This window comes from Emydura macquarii, unplaced genomic scaffold, assembly GCF_026122565.2.
Source record: "Emydura macquarii macquarii isolate MOO-44397 ecotype Brisbane River unplaced genomic scaffold, CSIRO-AGI_Emac_v2 contig_1027, whole genome shotgun sequence".
Taxonomy (NCBI): domain Eukaryota; kingdom Metazoa; phylum Chordata; order Testudines; family Chelidae; genus Emydura; species Emydura macquarii.
In genome coordinates, this window is record NW_027131164.1 from 4904183 (window position 1) to 4919403 (window position 15221).

Genomic DNA, 15221 nt, shown 5'->3' on the forward strand with positions numbered 1-15221 from the left:
TTCCAACAGTGGGGAGCCCCCACATGGAACCTCTTTGTCTCAGCAACAAACAGCAAAGTTCCCTCTTCTGCTCCAGGGGCTCATTAGGATAGGGGATCAAAGGGGGATGCCTTCCTCATCCCCTGGATGCCAGGTCTCCGATACACCTTTCCACCAATTCTGCTCAGTCCTTGGGTACTCAGCAAACTGAAATAAGACCAAGCACAGATTATACTCATAGCCCCATCGTGGCCCAGACAACACTGGTACTTGAACCTACTGCACCTATCGACCCGCCATCCAGTTCCTCTCCCCCTCCTACCAACCCTGCTTACTCAACAACACAGCCACCATCCAACACCCCAGTCCAGCACCACTCCACCTCACAGCATGGTATTTGGATGGAGCTCGTGAACAGACAATGCTTGCTACTCCCCAGTGCGATAGGTACTCACACAGAGCCAACTTTCCTTGACCAGAGCTTGTAACCAAGCCAAATGGCAACGGTTTATTCAATGGGCTTCAGACAACCATCACTTGTTATCAACCATGCCTGTTCCAACTGTCCTGAACTACCTCCTCCATTTACAGCAGTCAGGCCTTGCATATTCCTCCATTAAAATTCACCTAGCAGCCATTAGCACTTTCCTCCCACCTGTGGATGGCTCTTCTCTCTTTAGCCTCCCAACTGTCACTAGATTTCTACAGGGCTTACTCAACTTGTTCCCGACCTTCAGGAACCATCCATCACAGGCCATCCTTTGAACCCTTATCCTCCTGCTCCCTTACTTACCTATCTATGAAAATAATCTTCCTTGTGGCTATTACCTCAGCTCGACGGGTTAGTGAACTAGCAGCCATGATGGCAGACCCCCTCCCCTTCTTTACTATCTTCCACAAGGACACAGTCTCACTACAACTTCACCCCAAGTTTCTTCCTAAAGTAACCTCCCAGTTCCACCTCAACCAGATTATTCACCTTCCCATTTTCTACCTTAAGCCTCACTCTTCCAGCAGGGAGAGAAGTCAGATGTGCGCTGGCCTTTTATTTCCAATTCACCCACCCCTTCAGGACCTTGCCGAGACTATTTGTGGCGATAGCAGACCGCTACAAGGGGCATGCAATTTCTTCCCAGCGTGTATCTCACTGGATCATTCTCCGCATCACGGTGTGCTATACCCTCTGCCAAGTCCAACTCCCATTGCTGATGTTCCATGGCAGGACATCTGCAGAGCAGCGACTTGGCCCTCTGTACATACATTCACGGCTCACTACACTTTAGCTAATGCTGCCTCCATCGATTTGCCAGTGGGCATTGCAGTCCTACAAACTCTGGCATACATGGATCCCTAGCCCCATGTCCATACTGATTACTGCTCACTATGCTTCCCACGATGGAATCCACAAAGACCATCACTCGAAGAAGAAGAAGGGAAGGTTACTTACTGTAACTGATGGTTCTTTGAGATGTGTGGTCCCTATTTGGATTCCTATCCTGTGTGTCGTCCCCCCCCACGCCCCATTTCCTCTTCTTAGGGCTCAATGCCTGGTAGTGGGGGGCATTGACCCATGCAGCCACATAAGACCTCGGACATACCACGTGGACTATGTGAGGAGTGTGCGTGGGTCGACGGACACTGCTTTCAACAGTTCTGGCTCTGGCACATGGCATGTATGCACACCCATGATAGAATCCAGACAAGGACCACACATCTCAAAGAACCATCAGTTACAGTAAGTAACCTCCCCTTCAGCCATATCTTAAATTGTAACTTTAATCATCAGTTATTCTGAAAACCTCATTTAAAAAAAAAACTATTAAAATGAAAGTATTGCTTCTTAAATGTAGTCTAACTAAATGTCCTAATTTTAATTATTTGATGTCTCATCAAAATAAATGTAGTAATTTATAGTATTTGAGTTTTTCTTTGTTTATATAATGGCATGCAAATTTATCTTACACTTAGATTCATACAGCAAAAGCTAGAACGAGCTACTCCAGCTGAGCGCCAGATGGTATTTACTGAGATTCTGCAAGCAGCATATCAGTTGATGACTGATGTATTTGGAAACTATGTAATACAGAAATTCTTTGAGGTAAGCATACATACTACAATCAGCATTTTTGTGCATGCACTTAGACGTTTGTTTATTTAAAGGTTCTATTTCAATATTATACCCTTACAATGGCACCTAATTTTTTGATACTGGAGGCTACTTGACAGTGTTTTCTCTTCAGTGCTTCCCAAGAAGAGTTGGGGGAGTTTTCACTTAGGTGTGGTGGCATCCTGGCATGGCCCCATCCCCTTGACAGTTGTTCTCTCCACACTTAGGCTATAATCATGTTTCAGGAAGCAGGGTGTAATCCAGTTTGCCTGCCTATTGTAAGGAGACACAGTAGTTTCCATATCATTTAGAAAAAAAATTGTCTTGACTAAGTAGGAATGACTTGTAAAATTGCTTTTAAAACAGTTACAGTTCATCCACACTTTGCAGGTGAACTGCTTTTTAAAGCAGTTAGCATAAACAATGTTGAGAAGCAGTTCAGGAAACACTATTTTAGATCTACTTTGTTATAGATAAGGCCAGAGAAGTCATTGCCCCGTGTTTTTATGTAGAGATCCTTAGCAGATGCTTTCTTTAGTTAAAGTTCATTTAGACCCACTAAGGCCATATTTAAGATAAACATCACAGCAACTTGCTTAAATAAATAACTAAATATGTGAATGTCCATCACAATGTGTAATTAAATACATATTTTTAAAAATTTCACTCCAAAATCTTGTAATTTTTTCTCAGCTTTTTAAAAATCCGATACTAATCAGAGGGCACAACAGGTTCTCCTAGAATATTTGTAGCTTGCAGTTTTCTCATCCACTAGGTTTTTGTAATCTGTCAGGTAAGTGAAGAATAACAATGCACATGATTTTAAAAAAACCTCATGAATTTTTCAGTGAAAATATTTATTGTGCAAACATAGCCATGTATGGACACTGTCAGCACTTGGAGGGCTCAAAATTATGCCTCCTGCTTATTTTAATTTTCTGCCCATTCAGTTGAATTCTCTGGGGGGGGCATGCAGGGCAGTGTTCCAGAATAACAATTTGTATATCTAAATAAATACGTTGAAAATCGATGCTAGCAATAAAATCAGCTTGTTTTCAATTAATTGCTAGTGGAGTAAAGGTATGATTGTTTGGCTGACACTTAACTGTGTATCTTCATAGTTTAAAACATTTATTTACTTTTACTGTTGTTCAACTTCTCTTGGCTTTCTCATTCTTGGTTTTGTTAACATACAGTGTTCTTGTATGGATTTTTACACTTAGATCTGTGATGTACCTTCAACTGCAATCCCAATCTAACAAAATTGTTTTGTTTAAGATCTGCTCAGTGACAGCAGTTTTCTGCAGCTGGGATCATTTGTTCCATCCTCTGAATCAAAATTCCCTATGTAACTTTGCTGCACTGCAGGCTCATATCCTTCATCCTCTATTTTATTCCCCTCCACCCTCCCCTCAGTAAAATCATCTCTGTAGAATGGTAGGTCTAGGTTTAGATTCTTTCCATACTCGCATACCCACCCATTGAGTCAGAATTCCATCACAGCATCTAACTTCTACAAGCTGCCTCTGCTTCTAGCTGCTCCTAAGCTTCCCAAGGTTTTCCTTTCTCCAAGTAAAGGAAGCACCACAGGACTGCAGCAGCAGCCAGGATGGGATGTTGAAAAGGAATGCAATGGTCCCTTGCAGATTAAGTCTGCATGCTTTTGCAGTTTCTGTGCACCGCATGCCCAGCTTTTTCCTCTGTGCAGATTAGTCCACAAAGGTGAGGTTGCCAAAAAGTCATGGGCATATGATTAGAAAGAAGGATATTTACGAGATATGGAATTGCATCCTGGCAAAGCAGAATGGCTCTGGAAAGAACTTATGAGCCATGGTAGATAACAATCTGAACATGAACTCTGTCCAATGCTATGACTTAAAGGGCTCATATAAAATTGAATGCATAAGTAGGTGATACTCCATCTGTATAAAGCATTTGAGACCAATGTTAAAGTATTGTTTGGTTCTGGTGTTTACACTTCTTTAAAAAGGAAGTTAAAAAAGCTGGGGAGGGTTCATCAAAGAGCTACAAGAATTATTTTGAAGTCTGGAAAATCCATTTTACACTGAACTGCTTTAGTCTCTCAATCTGTTAGTTTTTCAAAGAGAGGGATAAAAAGCAATTTGACTGTGGTCTATAAATACACATGCAAGAAGAAGATACCTGATACAATAGGGCTGTTTAATGTAATAGATAGTCATAACAAGATTCAGTGGTTGAAAGGTGAAGCTAGAAAACTTCAAATTGGGGATAAACTGAATTCTGAACAGGGAAGACAATTGTTGAAACAGTTTCCCAAGGGATATGGTGTAGATTAGTTTTCACTTAGTCTTTAAACAAACTGGATGTTATCTTAAAGATGTTCTGTAGTTCAACCACAAATTATTGAGTTTAACTCAAGAATTATTGACTGACATTCTACTGCCTATGTTATGCACAGGTCACATTAGATCAGTGGTCCTCCCCTAACAGTGGGAGGTCGGTGAGGTCCGGGGCCAGGAGTGGGAGCACAGCCAGAGCTGGGAATGGGGCTGGAAGCTGGGGGCCAAGTTGAGGGCAAAGCAGGGCTGGATGGTGCTCCTGTGACCTGTCCATGCCTAGGGTAGCTACCTGGAAATGCCAAGGTTAGAGCAGGCTGCAAAAGGAGAGCAACCAAACTGGTGGCTAACTGCAGTAAATTCACCAACCAGCCACACAAACAGTGCTTCTGATCCCTCCCCCCTCTACTGGTTATCAAAAAGCTAAAAAGAAGCTACACAGCCCCCTTATTGCATTTCCGTCTCAGGCTCTGTCAGCCACTAGTCCAGTAAAGGGATAAGTTATTAAAACACTGTTCCCTTTACCAAAAAGGTTCTCCTCATCCCCAAATGGTCAGCCACATTACCGGACCAATATAAATTTGGATCTTACCCAAAATACCATGCTGCCAGCCAATCCTTTAGTAACTGAAACTAAAGGTTTATTAAAAAGGAAAGAAACAAACATTGTGAGAGGTGTTATATGATTAAAGCAATCAGATACATACAAATGATTTGAAAGCCCATATATATCAGGTTTTCAGTAAAATTATGGAGTTTGCAGGCTTGTATAGTCCCTCTCGTGTACATCCAGTATCTGGATGGGTCTCAGTTCTTTGTTTCACAGCATCAGTTGCAGATGAGTTGATCCAGAGGTAGGAAGAAGGAATGAAGACAACATGGGATGAAGCAGCTGCCTTTTATGTTCCTTTGCCATGCGCCTTGTGGAAATTCACAGAAACAAGATGGAGTCCAAGGTCACCTGGGCAAATCCTGGTGACTCATAAGGTGTAGCCCTTGGGTTCTTTCCCTGGGTTCATTGTACCTTTGAGTTCCCTTAATGGATCCTTAGCAGGCTCATTGCTGCTGCCATCCTGGCTGGGGTATCGCCCAAAAACACAGCGCAAGTTGAAATAAAGCTATATCAAATATATCCATAACTTACAATACAAATTGCACACACACACACACACACACACACAATACTGTCATACTTAGCAAATTATAACCTTTTGAATGATACCTGACACAGCCTATCCCGTTCCAATTATTGTAATTTTGCAATATTGATATTGTTGCCCCTAATCCAGACAGCATCGCAGCTCCCTCCTTGCCCCACCTGGTGGCTGGTCCAGGCCCTGCTGCACACTGGGATCCCCTCAGCTGCTGGGTGACATTGATTTTTGTTTGTTTCACTGCTGCCTGCCACTGAATAGCTCCTCTCACCACTGTTATTCACTATTGGACAGCAGTGAAACTGACAGGTATACCAACTTCTCTCAGCAACTGTCAGGAACAAATTTTTTCAGAATTTCCATTTTGCAGTAAATTTTGAAAATATGTTGTTGTTCGGTCTCAGTCAGACAGAAACCAGCAAGGAAATTCAGCCAGATCTAGTGACCAGTTCTACGAAGTTCATCAGACTATCACTCTACTTAAATTGCCCTGAGTCTCCTACTAAAACATTCCTATAAACAGTAAAGTCTGCAGTTTCCATGTTCGTTTCTGTGGTCACTTGTTTAAGTGTATAAAATACATACTGGATGTGAAATCTTACAGAGATACTGGGTGTGTAGAAGAGAAGTTCTGTTAAGTATTAATATTCATGAAATGAAAGGGGAAAATAGCTAATCAACAGAAGCATCATAGACGTGATGAAGTTGTAATGAACGATGACAGTTAGATTTCCGCCTGATAAACTACATCGTACTGCAGTGCATCAGCTTTTGTTTAACAGCGTCTTTGTTTTCTTATAGTTTGGAAGCCTGGATCAAAAGTTAGCCCTAGCAACACGCATACGTGGTCATGTTCTGCCATTAGCCCTACAGATGTATGGTTGTCGTGTTATTCAGAAAGCACTAGAATCTATCTCACCTGACCAGCAGGTAATTGTAAGTTAGAACAGTATTCTTTGTATTTTATTTATTATCAACAAATCCATGGTGTACTCTAAAGATTTTCAGTTTTTTACTATATTGTGATATAAGCTTGAAATAAAATGAATCTTTATTAGTGGAATTCTTCAGATTAAAAAGATAATCTGTCTGGTTAGATTTACAGTGAATGTAAAGATTTAAATATTATATTCAAAAATGCAGTTTTGCTGACACTGTGTCAGTGTAGAGAATTGGATGATTTAGTAGTATCCTTTTCTTTTGCAGAATGAAATGGTGAAAGAGTTGGATGGTCATGTTCTGAAATGTGTGAAAGATCAAAATGGAAACCATGTTGTACAAAAATGCATTGAATGTGTCCAGCCGCAGTCACTCCAGTTCATCATTGATGCTTTCAAAGGGCAGGTAATGTTACTAGTTTCTCTACTTTAGTCCAGGAGCTGCATCAGTGACCCTGGGATTGCTCCGTAATTTGCAGATACCAAACAGCATGTGTCAGCACATTGGTGTCTCAATTAAATTAACATAGCATTTAACACCTTTTTGTGTGTGTCTTAATTATCTATCTAATTCAAGGTTTTTATTTTTTCTATGTGGCGTAGAGTAAGAGTATGTTGGGGATGAGGCCTTCTGAAAAGGACATCTGATGCTGTATGAATTTGATCACAGAAATAGTCATCTTATTGTCAAGTTTTTCGTTCCAATTTAGAGACTGACATGATCAGGTTTCCGTTGTAATATTTTATTATTTCAGTTAACCAAAGTCCATCTCTGTTCTTCATGGCAATAGAAGTAATAGCAGTTATTCCCAGCCTCTCTTGTAAAAAGAGATTTATTTCTGTTCTGTCTGTTCCTGTGTGCTTTACCTTACTTAAGTAGTAGTAGTTTCTTCCAAGGTTATCCACCTGATTCTTATCACTTTTAATAAAACATCTTTATTAAATTCAATCAGATGTTCTCTGAGCCTGGATTAGTAGAAGTGTCTGATTTTAAAGTGACAATATGGTCATTTTTCCAAAAATTTGTAATACAAGGTTAGTGTACTAAAGACAATACAGAATATACTGCAGCTAAACAAAATTTTAATATGACCACCTTGTACTTGTATGATCTGAAAAAGACTTGTAAAAAGTATAACTAATTCAGACAGATTATTAGGTTTTATTTTAGTGATATACTCTACACATTTCTTTACAAAATATCCAACATATCATTGTCTCACACGTACTTTACTGTGCTGAGATGGATATTTTTGCCCTGTAATACTAACTTTTTATTGTGAATAGCAATACATAATTTACCAAAATGATGACTGAATTCATTTTTCGAGTCCCCTTGCTGATTATATCAAAGTATGGGGGTGTGGAGGCAGGGAAGGAGGTTTGAATGGTTTATAAATAGAGGCCCTTGACTAAATTATAATACTATTTACTGGAGAGCATGCTTTATTCCAGGTGTACTATAACGTAGTAAGTGGAAAAAATGAAAAACAGAACACTTCTGTAATGTTACAGTAGATAACTTGCATAGAATCATAGAACTGGAAGGCTGGAAGGAACCTCATAAATCAAGACCCAGCCCCCTATGCTCAGACAGGAGCAAGTAAACGTAGACTATCTTAGATGGTCCAATCCGTTCTTAAAAGACTACCATGATGGGGATTCCACAACCTCCCTTAGAAGTCTATTCCAAAGTTTAGCTACCTTTTAATTAGAAAGCTTTTCCTAATACCTAACCTAAATCTCTCTGGCTTCAGATTGACAATTACTTCTTGTCCTACCTTCAGTGCCCATGGAGAACAACTGATCACTGTCCTCTTTATAACAGCCTTTAACATATTTGAAGACTGTTACCTGGTACCCCCTCAGTTGTCTTTTTGCAAGACTAAACATGCCCAGTTTTTTTAACCTTTCCTCACAGATCAGGTTTTCTGAACCTTTTACCATTTTTTATTGCTCTTCTTTGGACTCTCTCCAGTTTGTCCACATCATTCCTAAAGTGTGGTGTCCAAAATTGGACACTGTACTGCGTATAATGGGACTATTACCTCCCACGTCTTGAATACAGCACCCCTGTTAATACACCCCAGAATGATACTTACTACTCTTTCTAGCAACTGCATCACATTGTTGACTCCTGTTCAGTCTGTGATACATTATAACCCTTAGCTCCTTTTCAGCAGTACTACCACCTAGCCAGTTGTTCCCCATTTTGTAATAATGCATTTGATTTTTTTCCTTCCTAAGTGAAGTATTTTGCACTTGTCTTTATTGAAATTCAAACCAATTCTCCAGTTTGTCAAGGTTGTTTTGAATTCTAATCCTGTCCTCCTTGGCTCTGGAAACTCCTCCCAGCTTGCTGTCATCTGAAAAATGTATACGCATACTCCTCACTCCATTATCCAAGTCGTTTAATGAAAATATTAAGTATTACCAGACCAGGACAGACCCCTGCAAGACCCCCTAGATATGTGCTTCCAATTTGACAGCGCACCATTGATAACTACGTTTTGAGTACTGTCTTTCAACCAGTTGTGCACCCACCTTATAACAGTTTCATCTAGACCACACCTCTCTAGTTTGCTTATGAGAAGGTCATTTCGGACTGTGACTAAAGCCTTACTAAAATCAAGATAGATCACATCTACTGCTTCTCCCGTACCCACTGAGCAAGTAAACTTGTCGAAGGAAATTAGGTTGATTTGGCATGATTTGTTCTTGACAGATCTGTGCTTGCTGTTCCTTATAGCCCTCTTATCCTCCTCAGGGCGTCGGTCTGCCCCCAGATGATGTAGTGTTGGTGGTAAATGGCCTGCTTCCTATACCAAGAAAAATAGGAACAGTTGCATGGGAGGGCCACCCTTAAACTTACACCAGTAGCTAGGGTATCTGCTTAGCTGAGTGGGCAGTGCCCAGTGCATGCTTCTGCTGCCACTGAGAAGCTGATGTAATCAAATGGCTCCAGGAGCTGGGACCCTAGGCACAGATATTTAGTGCTTATGCCTTTGTCTGGCTCTGAATGTGATTGGAGACTGAAATTTCTGATGTTGGAAGACACCACTTCTCTGAAGACTTCAGTACTTTGAGAAGTAGCTAACATTCAATAACTCGTTTTTTGAAAGTAATTTACAGTGCACACGTCCTCTTCGGTATGTCTAATTTCAAAATTTGTAATCCTGTTGTTTTAAGGTGTTTGTGCTTTCAACTCATCCATATGGCTGCAGAGTAATTCAGCGTATTCTGGAGCACTGCACTGCTGAGCAGACTTTGCCTATCTTAGAAGAATTGCATCAACACACAGAACAGCTAGTGCAGGTAGTGTACTCTTATGTTTCAGTATGACGTTACTATCAGCTCTGTGTGTTGTAGATTTCATTTTCTTTCATATTGCTGGCTGTTGTTCCTTAATTGCTTACATATTTTTATGTGTGTCCTTTTTTGATTTAGCAAACATTTATTCCCCTCCTAGCTTCCAACTCTTTCTTTAAGAAAGCAGGAGTGAACATGAAGACGACAAAGCTTTCTTTATTTACCTTTGGCATAAAGCAGGACACAGTGTTAGTTAACAACATCTGTAGAATCAGCTATATAAGTTTTTGGCGGTTTTATGACCACTACAAAGAGGTAGCTTTATTCTTTGTGAATGTGTGGAATTAATTTTAAACCAATTTAGCAGATAATGGGCATTCTTTAGCAAATCACAATTTTTAGCAATGGTCAGATTTTGGACCTAAAATCTGCAGAAGAACCAATGAATAATGCTTGTTGCAATGTTGTTTTTCAGGCATTCTCTGTTGTGCTCTTTTAATCATTTCATAATGGTCAATTACAGTTAGTAATATTTTGTTCTGTTTACACCCATGCCAGTTGTACTTCTCAAAGTGATAGAAAAATGCATAAGACATGTGAGTTCCTCAGAAGAACAGCAGTAAGAAAACTGAAATCTTTGTATTTTCAGGATCAGTATGGAAATTACGTTATCCAACATGTGCTGGAGCATGGTCGTCCTGAAGACAAGAGTAAAATAGTTTCAGAAATAAGAGGAAAAGTTCTAGCTCTGAGTCAGCACAAATTTGCCAGGTATTACCATGTTCTCAGTGTTAAAAAAGGTTCACTAACCTTTTAATGTTGTTTGACATTGATTTATTTACAGCAGTTGCTGAGGAAAGGATTTGATTATTTTGCCTTTAAGCAAAACTGATTATTTTGACTAGATCTTCCTTTGCATGAAAAATTTAGACTTTGAAAAAAAAAAATTGTTCCATAGTGGAACAAAAAAATAAGAATTTTTCACAAAAATGGCTGGCTGCCTGCCCTTTTGAAGATCAGCCCAGGGAGACAGCCAGGTGGGGAACCAGCCACCCAGCTCTCTGGGAATCCTTGCCTCCACAGCTGCCCACTAGGCAGGCTGATGTAGAACCAGGGACCTTCAGAACCACAGCTGCCAAGGAGCCATGAGCTTGGGAGCTAGGGCCTCCAGATATTTGGCTCCCTGTAAGCCATCAAGTGGGCTGCAGAGGAGCTGGTGGCTTGGGAGCAAGGGCTTTTCAGGCTCTCAATTCCCCATTAGCCTGCTTGAGGAATCAGGAGCCCAGAAACATGAGGTGCCAAGAAGCCAGGCAGGTTAGTTGGCAGGAAACCAGGCAGGTTTCACACACTTTGGATTTCGAGTCATTTTCTAACAGAAGGCTGTTCAGTTGGAAAATTTCCAAACAGCTCTAATTTTGACCATCTTAAACATACAGATTATCAGCATTTTTTCCACACAAAAAGGAAATCCTTTCAAAACTAAGGAAATTAATCTTTTGGCATACATAGTGCACTTTCAATATTCAGTACCACAGTCATAATGTATGTATAAAACACTCCTATGTCTCAATCCCTATTGATTTAGTTGAGGTTGGTCCTGCTTTGAGCAGATAACCTTCTGAGGTTCCTTCCAATCCTAATCTTCTACGAATCTATTCAAATAAATTAAAAGGTAATACCCGAAAAGAACATTCAAAACCTTTTAAACTTATAAAACACAATTACCTTATTTTTTTCAGCAATGTGGTAGAAAAATGTGTAACTCACGCATCTCGTGCTGAAAGAGCTTTACTTATTGACGAGGTTTGTTGCCAGAATGATGGTCCTCACAGTGCCTTATACACCATGATGAAGGACCAGTATGCCAACTATGTTGTTCAGAAGATGATTGATATGGCTGAACCTGCGCAGCGGAAGATTATAATGCACAAGGTACATGATCTATAGCTTCATCAGTTTTGGGAGGTTTTTCTTCCTCTACCTTCAGGTTTCCTGTCACCCCTTCTTTGTACATATGTCTGAATTTACCTGAATTTCTTTATAAGCCCACCTATCCTGTGGGTTCATTACTCTTGATGGGAATGGAGCAGTTGTGGCGTAGTAAAATAAAGTAAAAAGCACATTGTGTTAATTTCTAATATTAGAGTCTGATGAAGCAGGATATAATTGGATCTTTGGTAATTCTTTTAATTTCTATAGATTTATGGTTTTGAAAAAAACGCCTAACAGTTATGTTTAGTATGAATTTCACTTTTATTCTTCAGAAAAAAACAGCTAAGACTTTTCATATGCATTTTTTTCTATCGGATGCTCTTGTTATATATTTACTTTAGTATATATTTTTAGGAAATCAACTGTTTTGAAGTATTCTTCCATCATGTGGCAGTCACCAGTATGAATGGATAAGTCATCCTCACCTGTCACTTGCACAAGTAGTAGCAGCTAATCCAAATACCAGATTTCCACACTTATAGTATGTCTACACTGCAGCAGCTCCCTGTTGCAGGATTCTTTCCCTGCGGCAGGAAAATGTTCCAGCTGTGGGGAGTTGCCGGAGCCTTTCCCTTCCACAATGACAGGACAGAGGTAGTGAGGAAAGCCACTGCCGAGACTTTGAGCTTTTCCCCTCTCTTGCTTGTCTGCCAGAGCCTTGCCCCGACACGTACAGCCACGTACTGCAGTGTGGACACAACCTGCTTTTTGCTGTAGTGCATAGCTGCACATATACACCACTGCAAGAGGTGTGCAGTTTAGATGTAGCCTTAGTTCCTCCTTGACATGCAGACAAGCTTCTTAGTTGAGAATATCTAGAGATGGAGAAAATTACAGTTAAGCTGCACTACCCTTTATGGTGCTCAATTCAATAGCCATTGAAGTAATTGTGCTTGAACTCTGGTCACTCACTGGCATATTGAATGTCTGTCCTTTCTGGTGTTGGCACATAAAAAAAAATTAATAATGTAAAGAAACAGTTTTCTCTTATTGATGTGTTCTGAATAATTTATTTTTTCACAGTTAAATAAATAAAAATTTGAAGATAAATATATTTAATAAGAAATTAGCCTGTATTCTAAAACCAAATTTGGATAGCCCACACTAAACAAGGTTGGAATTAAATGCCTGTAATAAGGAAAAGGTTCACTTAGCCTTCTGGTTCTTCAGAATGTAATTTTAAATCTTTTTGGAAACTCTAACCTTTGAAATATAGGGCTCCACTTGAAAATATTTAAATAAAGAATAATTTATTGTAGAAAGATTGAGATTTTAGATACAACTTAAGTAGATTTTTCTTATTGCAGATTCGACCCCACATCACAACTCTGCGTAAATATACCTATGGCAAACACATTCTGGCTAAGTTGGAGAAGTATTACCTGAAGAACAGTGCTGATCTGGGACCAATCGGAGGACCGCCAAATGGGATGCTGTGAAATACCATATACAGGCAGCAACTTGAATGAAAGAAAAAATGTATTGTGAATTATCAAAACCCACAACTTAACTATAAATGTTATGATTTTTTAAAATCTATTTATTGACTCTGTTCATCCATTTGTAAAAGTTTTATTGTTCTTGTGTATATTTTTGGGGAGTGAATTATAAAATATCTCCAGCCCTAGCCCGGAGACCTATCAGATTGAACTGCTGACCAAGCACAGAATGCCTGTATATGATGTAATTGTATCAAAATAGCTGTCACATATTTTGTAAATTTTTACCTTGTAAAGTCACTGAAAAATAGTTTTTAAAGGGAAAAAGTACATTATTCTTTTAATACACTGGCTTGCAATCTGGTAGGTCTACCAACCATCATAGCACAACAGATTTCTAGAGTTGTATATAGAATTAGTCTTTTTTTCCCCCTTTGTGGAGTCTTTTATACCAGATTAAAATTGATCAACTGCATAAATATTATTTAACATGTTACAAAAAGTTAAGTTGTATTTTGGTGATTCACAATTTATTGTCCAAATAGCAAACCTGGCACAGCAAAATAGAGATTGACAAAATAATGCAGACTTTAAAGACAAGCATCCATCATTTGCTGATTTTTTAAAAATGCAATGCCCTAATATTTTCTCTAGCAATGTATAAAAAAAAAAAAAAGTGATGTATATACTTATATATTTAATTGTTGTACAAGGTAGAGGAATAAAATCATGGTGGTACTTCCATACAATAAAGTACTGTCTGAATAGAGAATAATCCTGCATAAACTTTACACTCAGTTTTGCAATGCGGGGAGAGTAGAGATTTGTATTTTTTTAATTTGCGTATAGAATTGTAAGACATGATTTGAGAGCGTTGAGCATTTATTTTGCTTTCTCACAGTAGATGCAAAAAGTAGGTATTGATGGAGAAGAAAAGGGGCCACTGAACAGTAAACTTGATAGCTCAACATGTAAGCATGATTAAATATTCAGATAGCTTTTTTGCTTCCTATAAATATATGCACTGTATACGTGTAGTTAATAGGTGTAAGTTTACAGTTTGAAAACAAATCTCGTTTCGATGTTTATTACAAGCCTTGCTAATTTAGTAGTGATGCTTACCTTGGTTGTACAGATGTACATTTGTAAACCTTCATGCTGTAAATGTAATTTGTTTTACCCCTTTTGGGGACAAAAATTTGCATTTTAGTGTATATTCATATCCCTTTCCCCTCTTTGCCCTGGCATATAGTGTTGTATAATGTAAATTTATTTCAGCAAATCAAGAGTGATTTTTTAAAAAATTCTATCTTTATATGGTTTCAGAAATATGAACCAGCTTTCTTTTTATCTATTGTGAGAAACATTATGTTTTCTTTATAACATAGCTGTTGATTCTGTTAATATGGACATTTTGGGAAATTAATCAGTTGAAAATTGAAGCAAAGATAATAAGAATAGTAAGCAAGAAATGGACTGAAATATTTGGTTACCCCAGAAACCAATGCTTTTTCCATCTTAATAAATGTGGCATGATTTTTTTGTACAGAAGAGTACTGTATTTTTGAATAGCCTATTCCCAACTTAAAGCAAATATGTATGATATCAATTTTTCTCTGGACATATGACATTGTAACAGTAACATGAAGATGATGTACATTTACAAGCGGCCTTATGTACATTTCCCAATGATCTTTTTAAGGCAGAATTGTGACCATATGTGTATAATTAAAATCCTTTTTAATCCTTTGCCTATGGAAATATTTTGAAAAAAAGCTTACTTTCAGTTTCTGAAAGATAAAGAAAGTGCTTGTATTTTGTTGAAGCAATTATTTTGTGTAGAACATTAATTTTGATGGCATAACTTCTTTTTTTAATCTACAAGCTATTGAATTCTATGTCTTAAGCACTGATAACATAAGTCTGTTATGGTAAGGCTCTGATGGTGAGGGGAAAAAAACCAATAGTGGCATAATCTTGCATAT

At 38.7% G+C, this 15221-nt stretch overlaps 1 protein-coding gene across 5 annotated transcripts in view; it reads left to right on the plus strand.

The window, feature by feature from the left end:
* The window catches only part of PUM2 (pumilio RNA binding family member 2), a 148592-nt gene extending 133607 nt beyond the window's left edge, over positions 1-14985 (plus strand). For 4 of the 5 annotated variants that reach the window (XM_067544719.1, XM_067544718.1, XM_067544722.1 and 1 more), the window contains exons 15-21: positions 1948-2077; positions 6360-6494; positions 6765-6902; positions 9686-9811; positions 10455-10576; positions 11545-11737; positions 13105-14985. In XM_067544719.1, coding sequence (XP_067400820.1) covers positions 1948-2077; positions 6360-6494; positions 6765-6902; positions 9686-9811; positions 10455-10576; positions 11545-11737; positions 13105-13236 — 976 coding nt within the window. In that variant the 3' untranslated portion in view covers positions 13237-14985. The remainder of the gene's footprint in view (positions 1-1947; positions 2078-6359; positions 6495-6764; positions 6903-9685; positions 9812-10454; positions 10577-11544; positions 11738-13104) is intronic. The other variant, XM_067544721.1, reaches the window with a different exon arrangement.
* Positions 14986-15221: the final 236 nt, after the last annotated feature.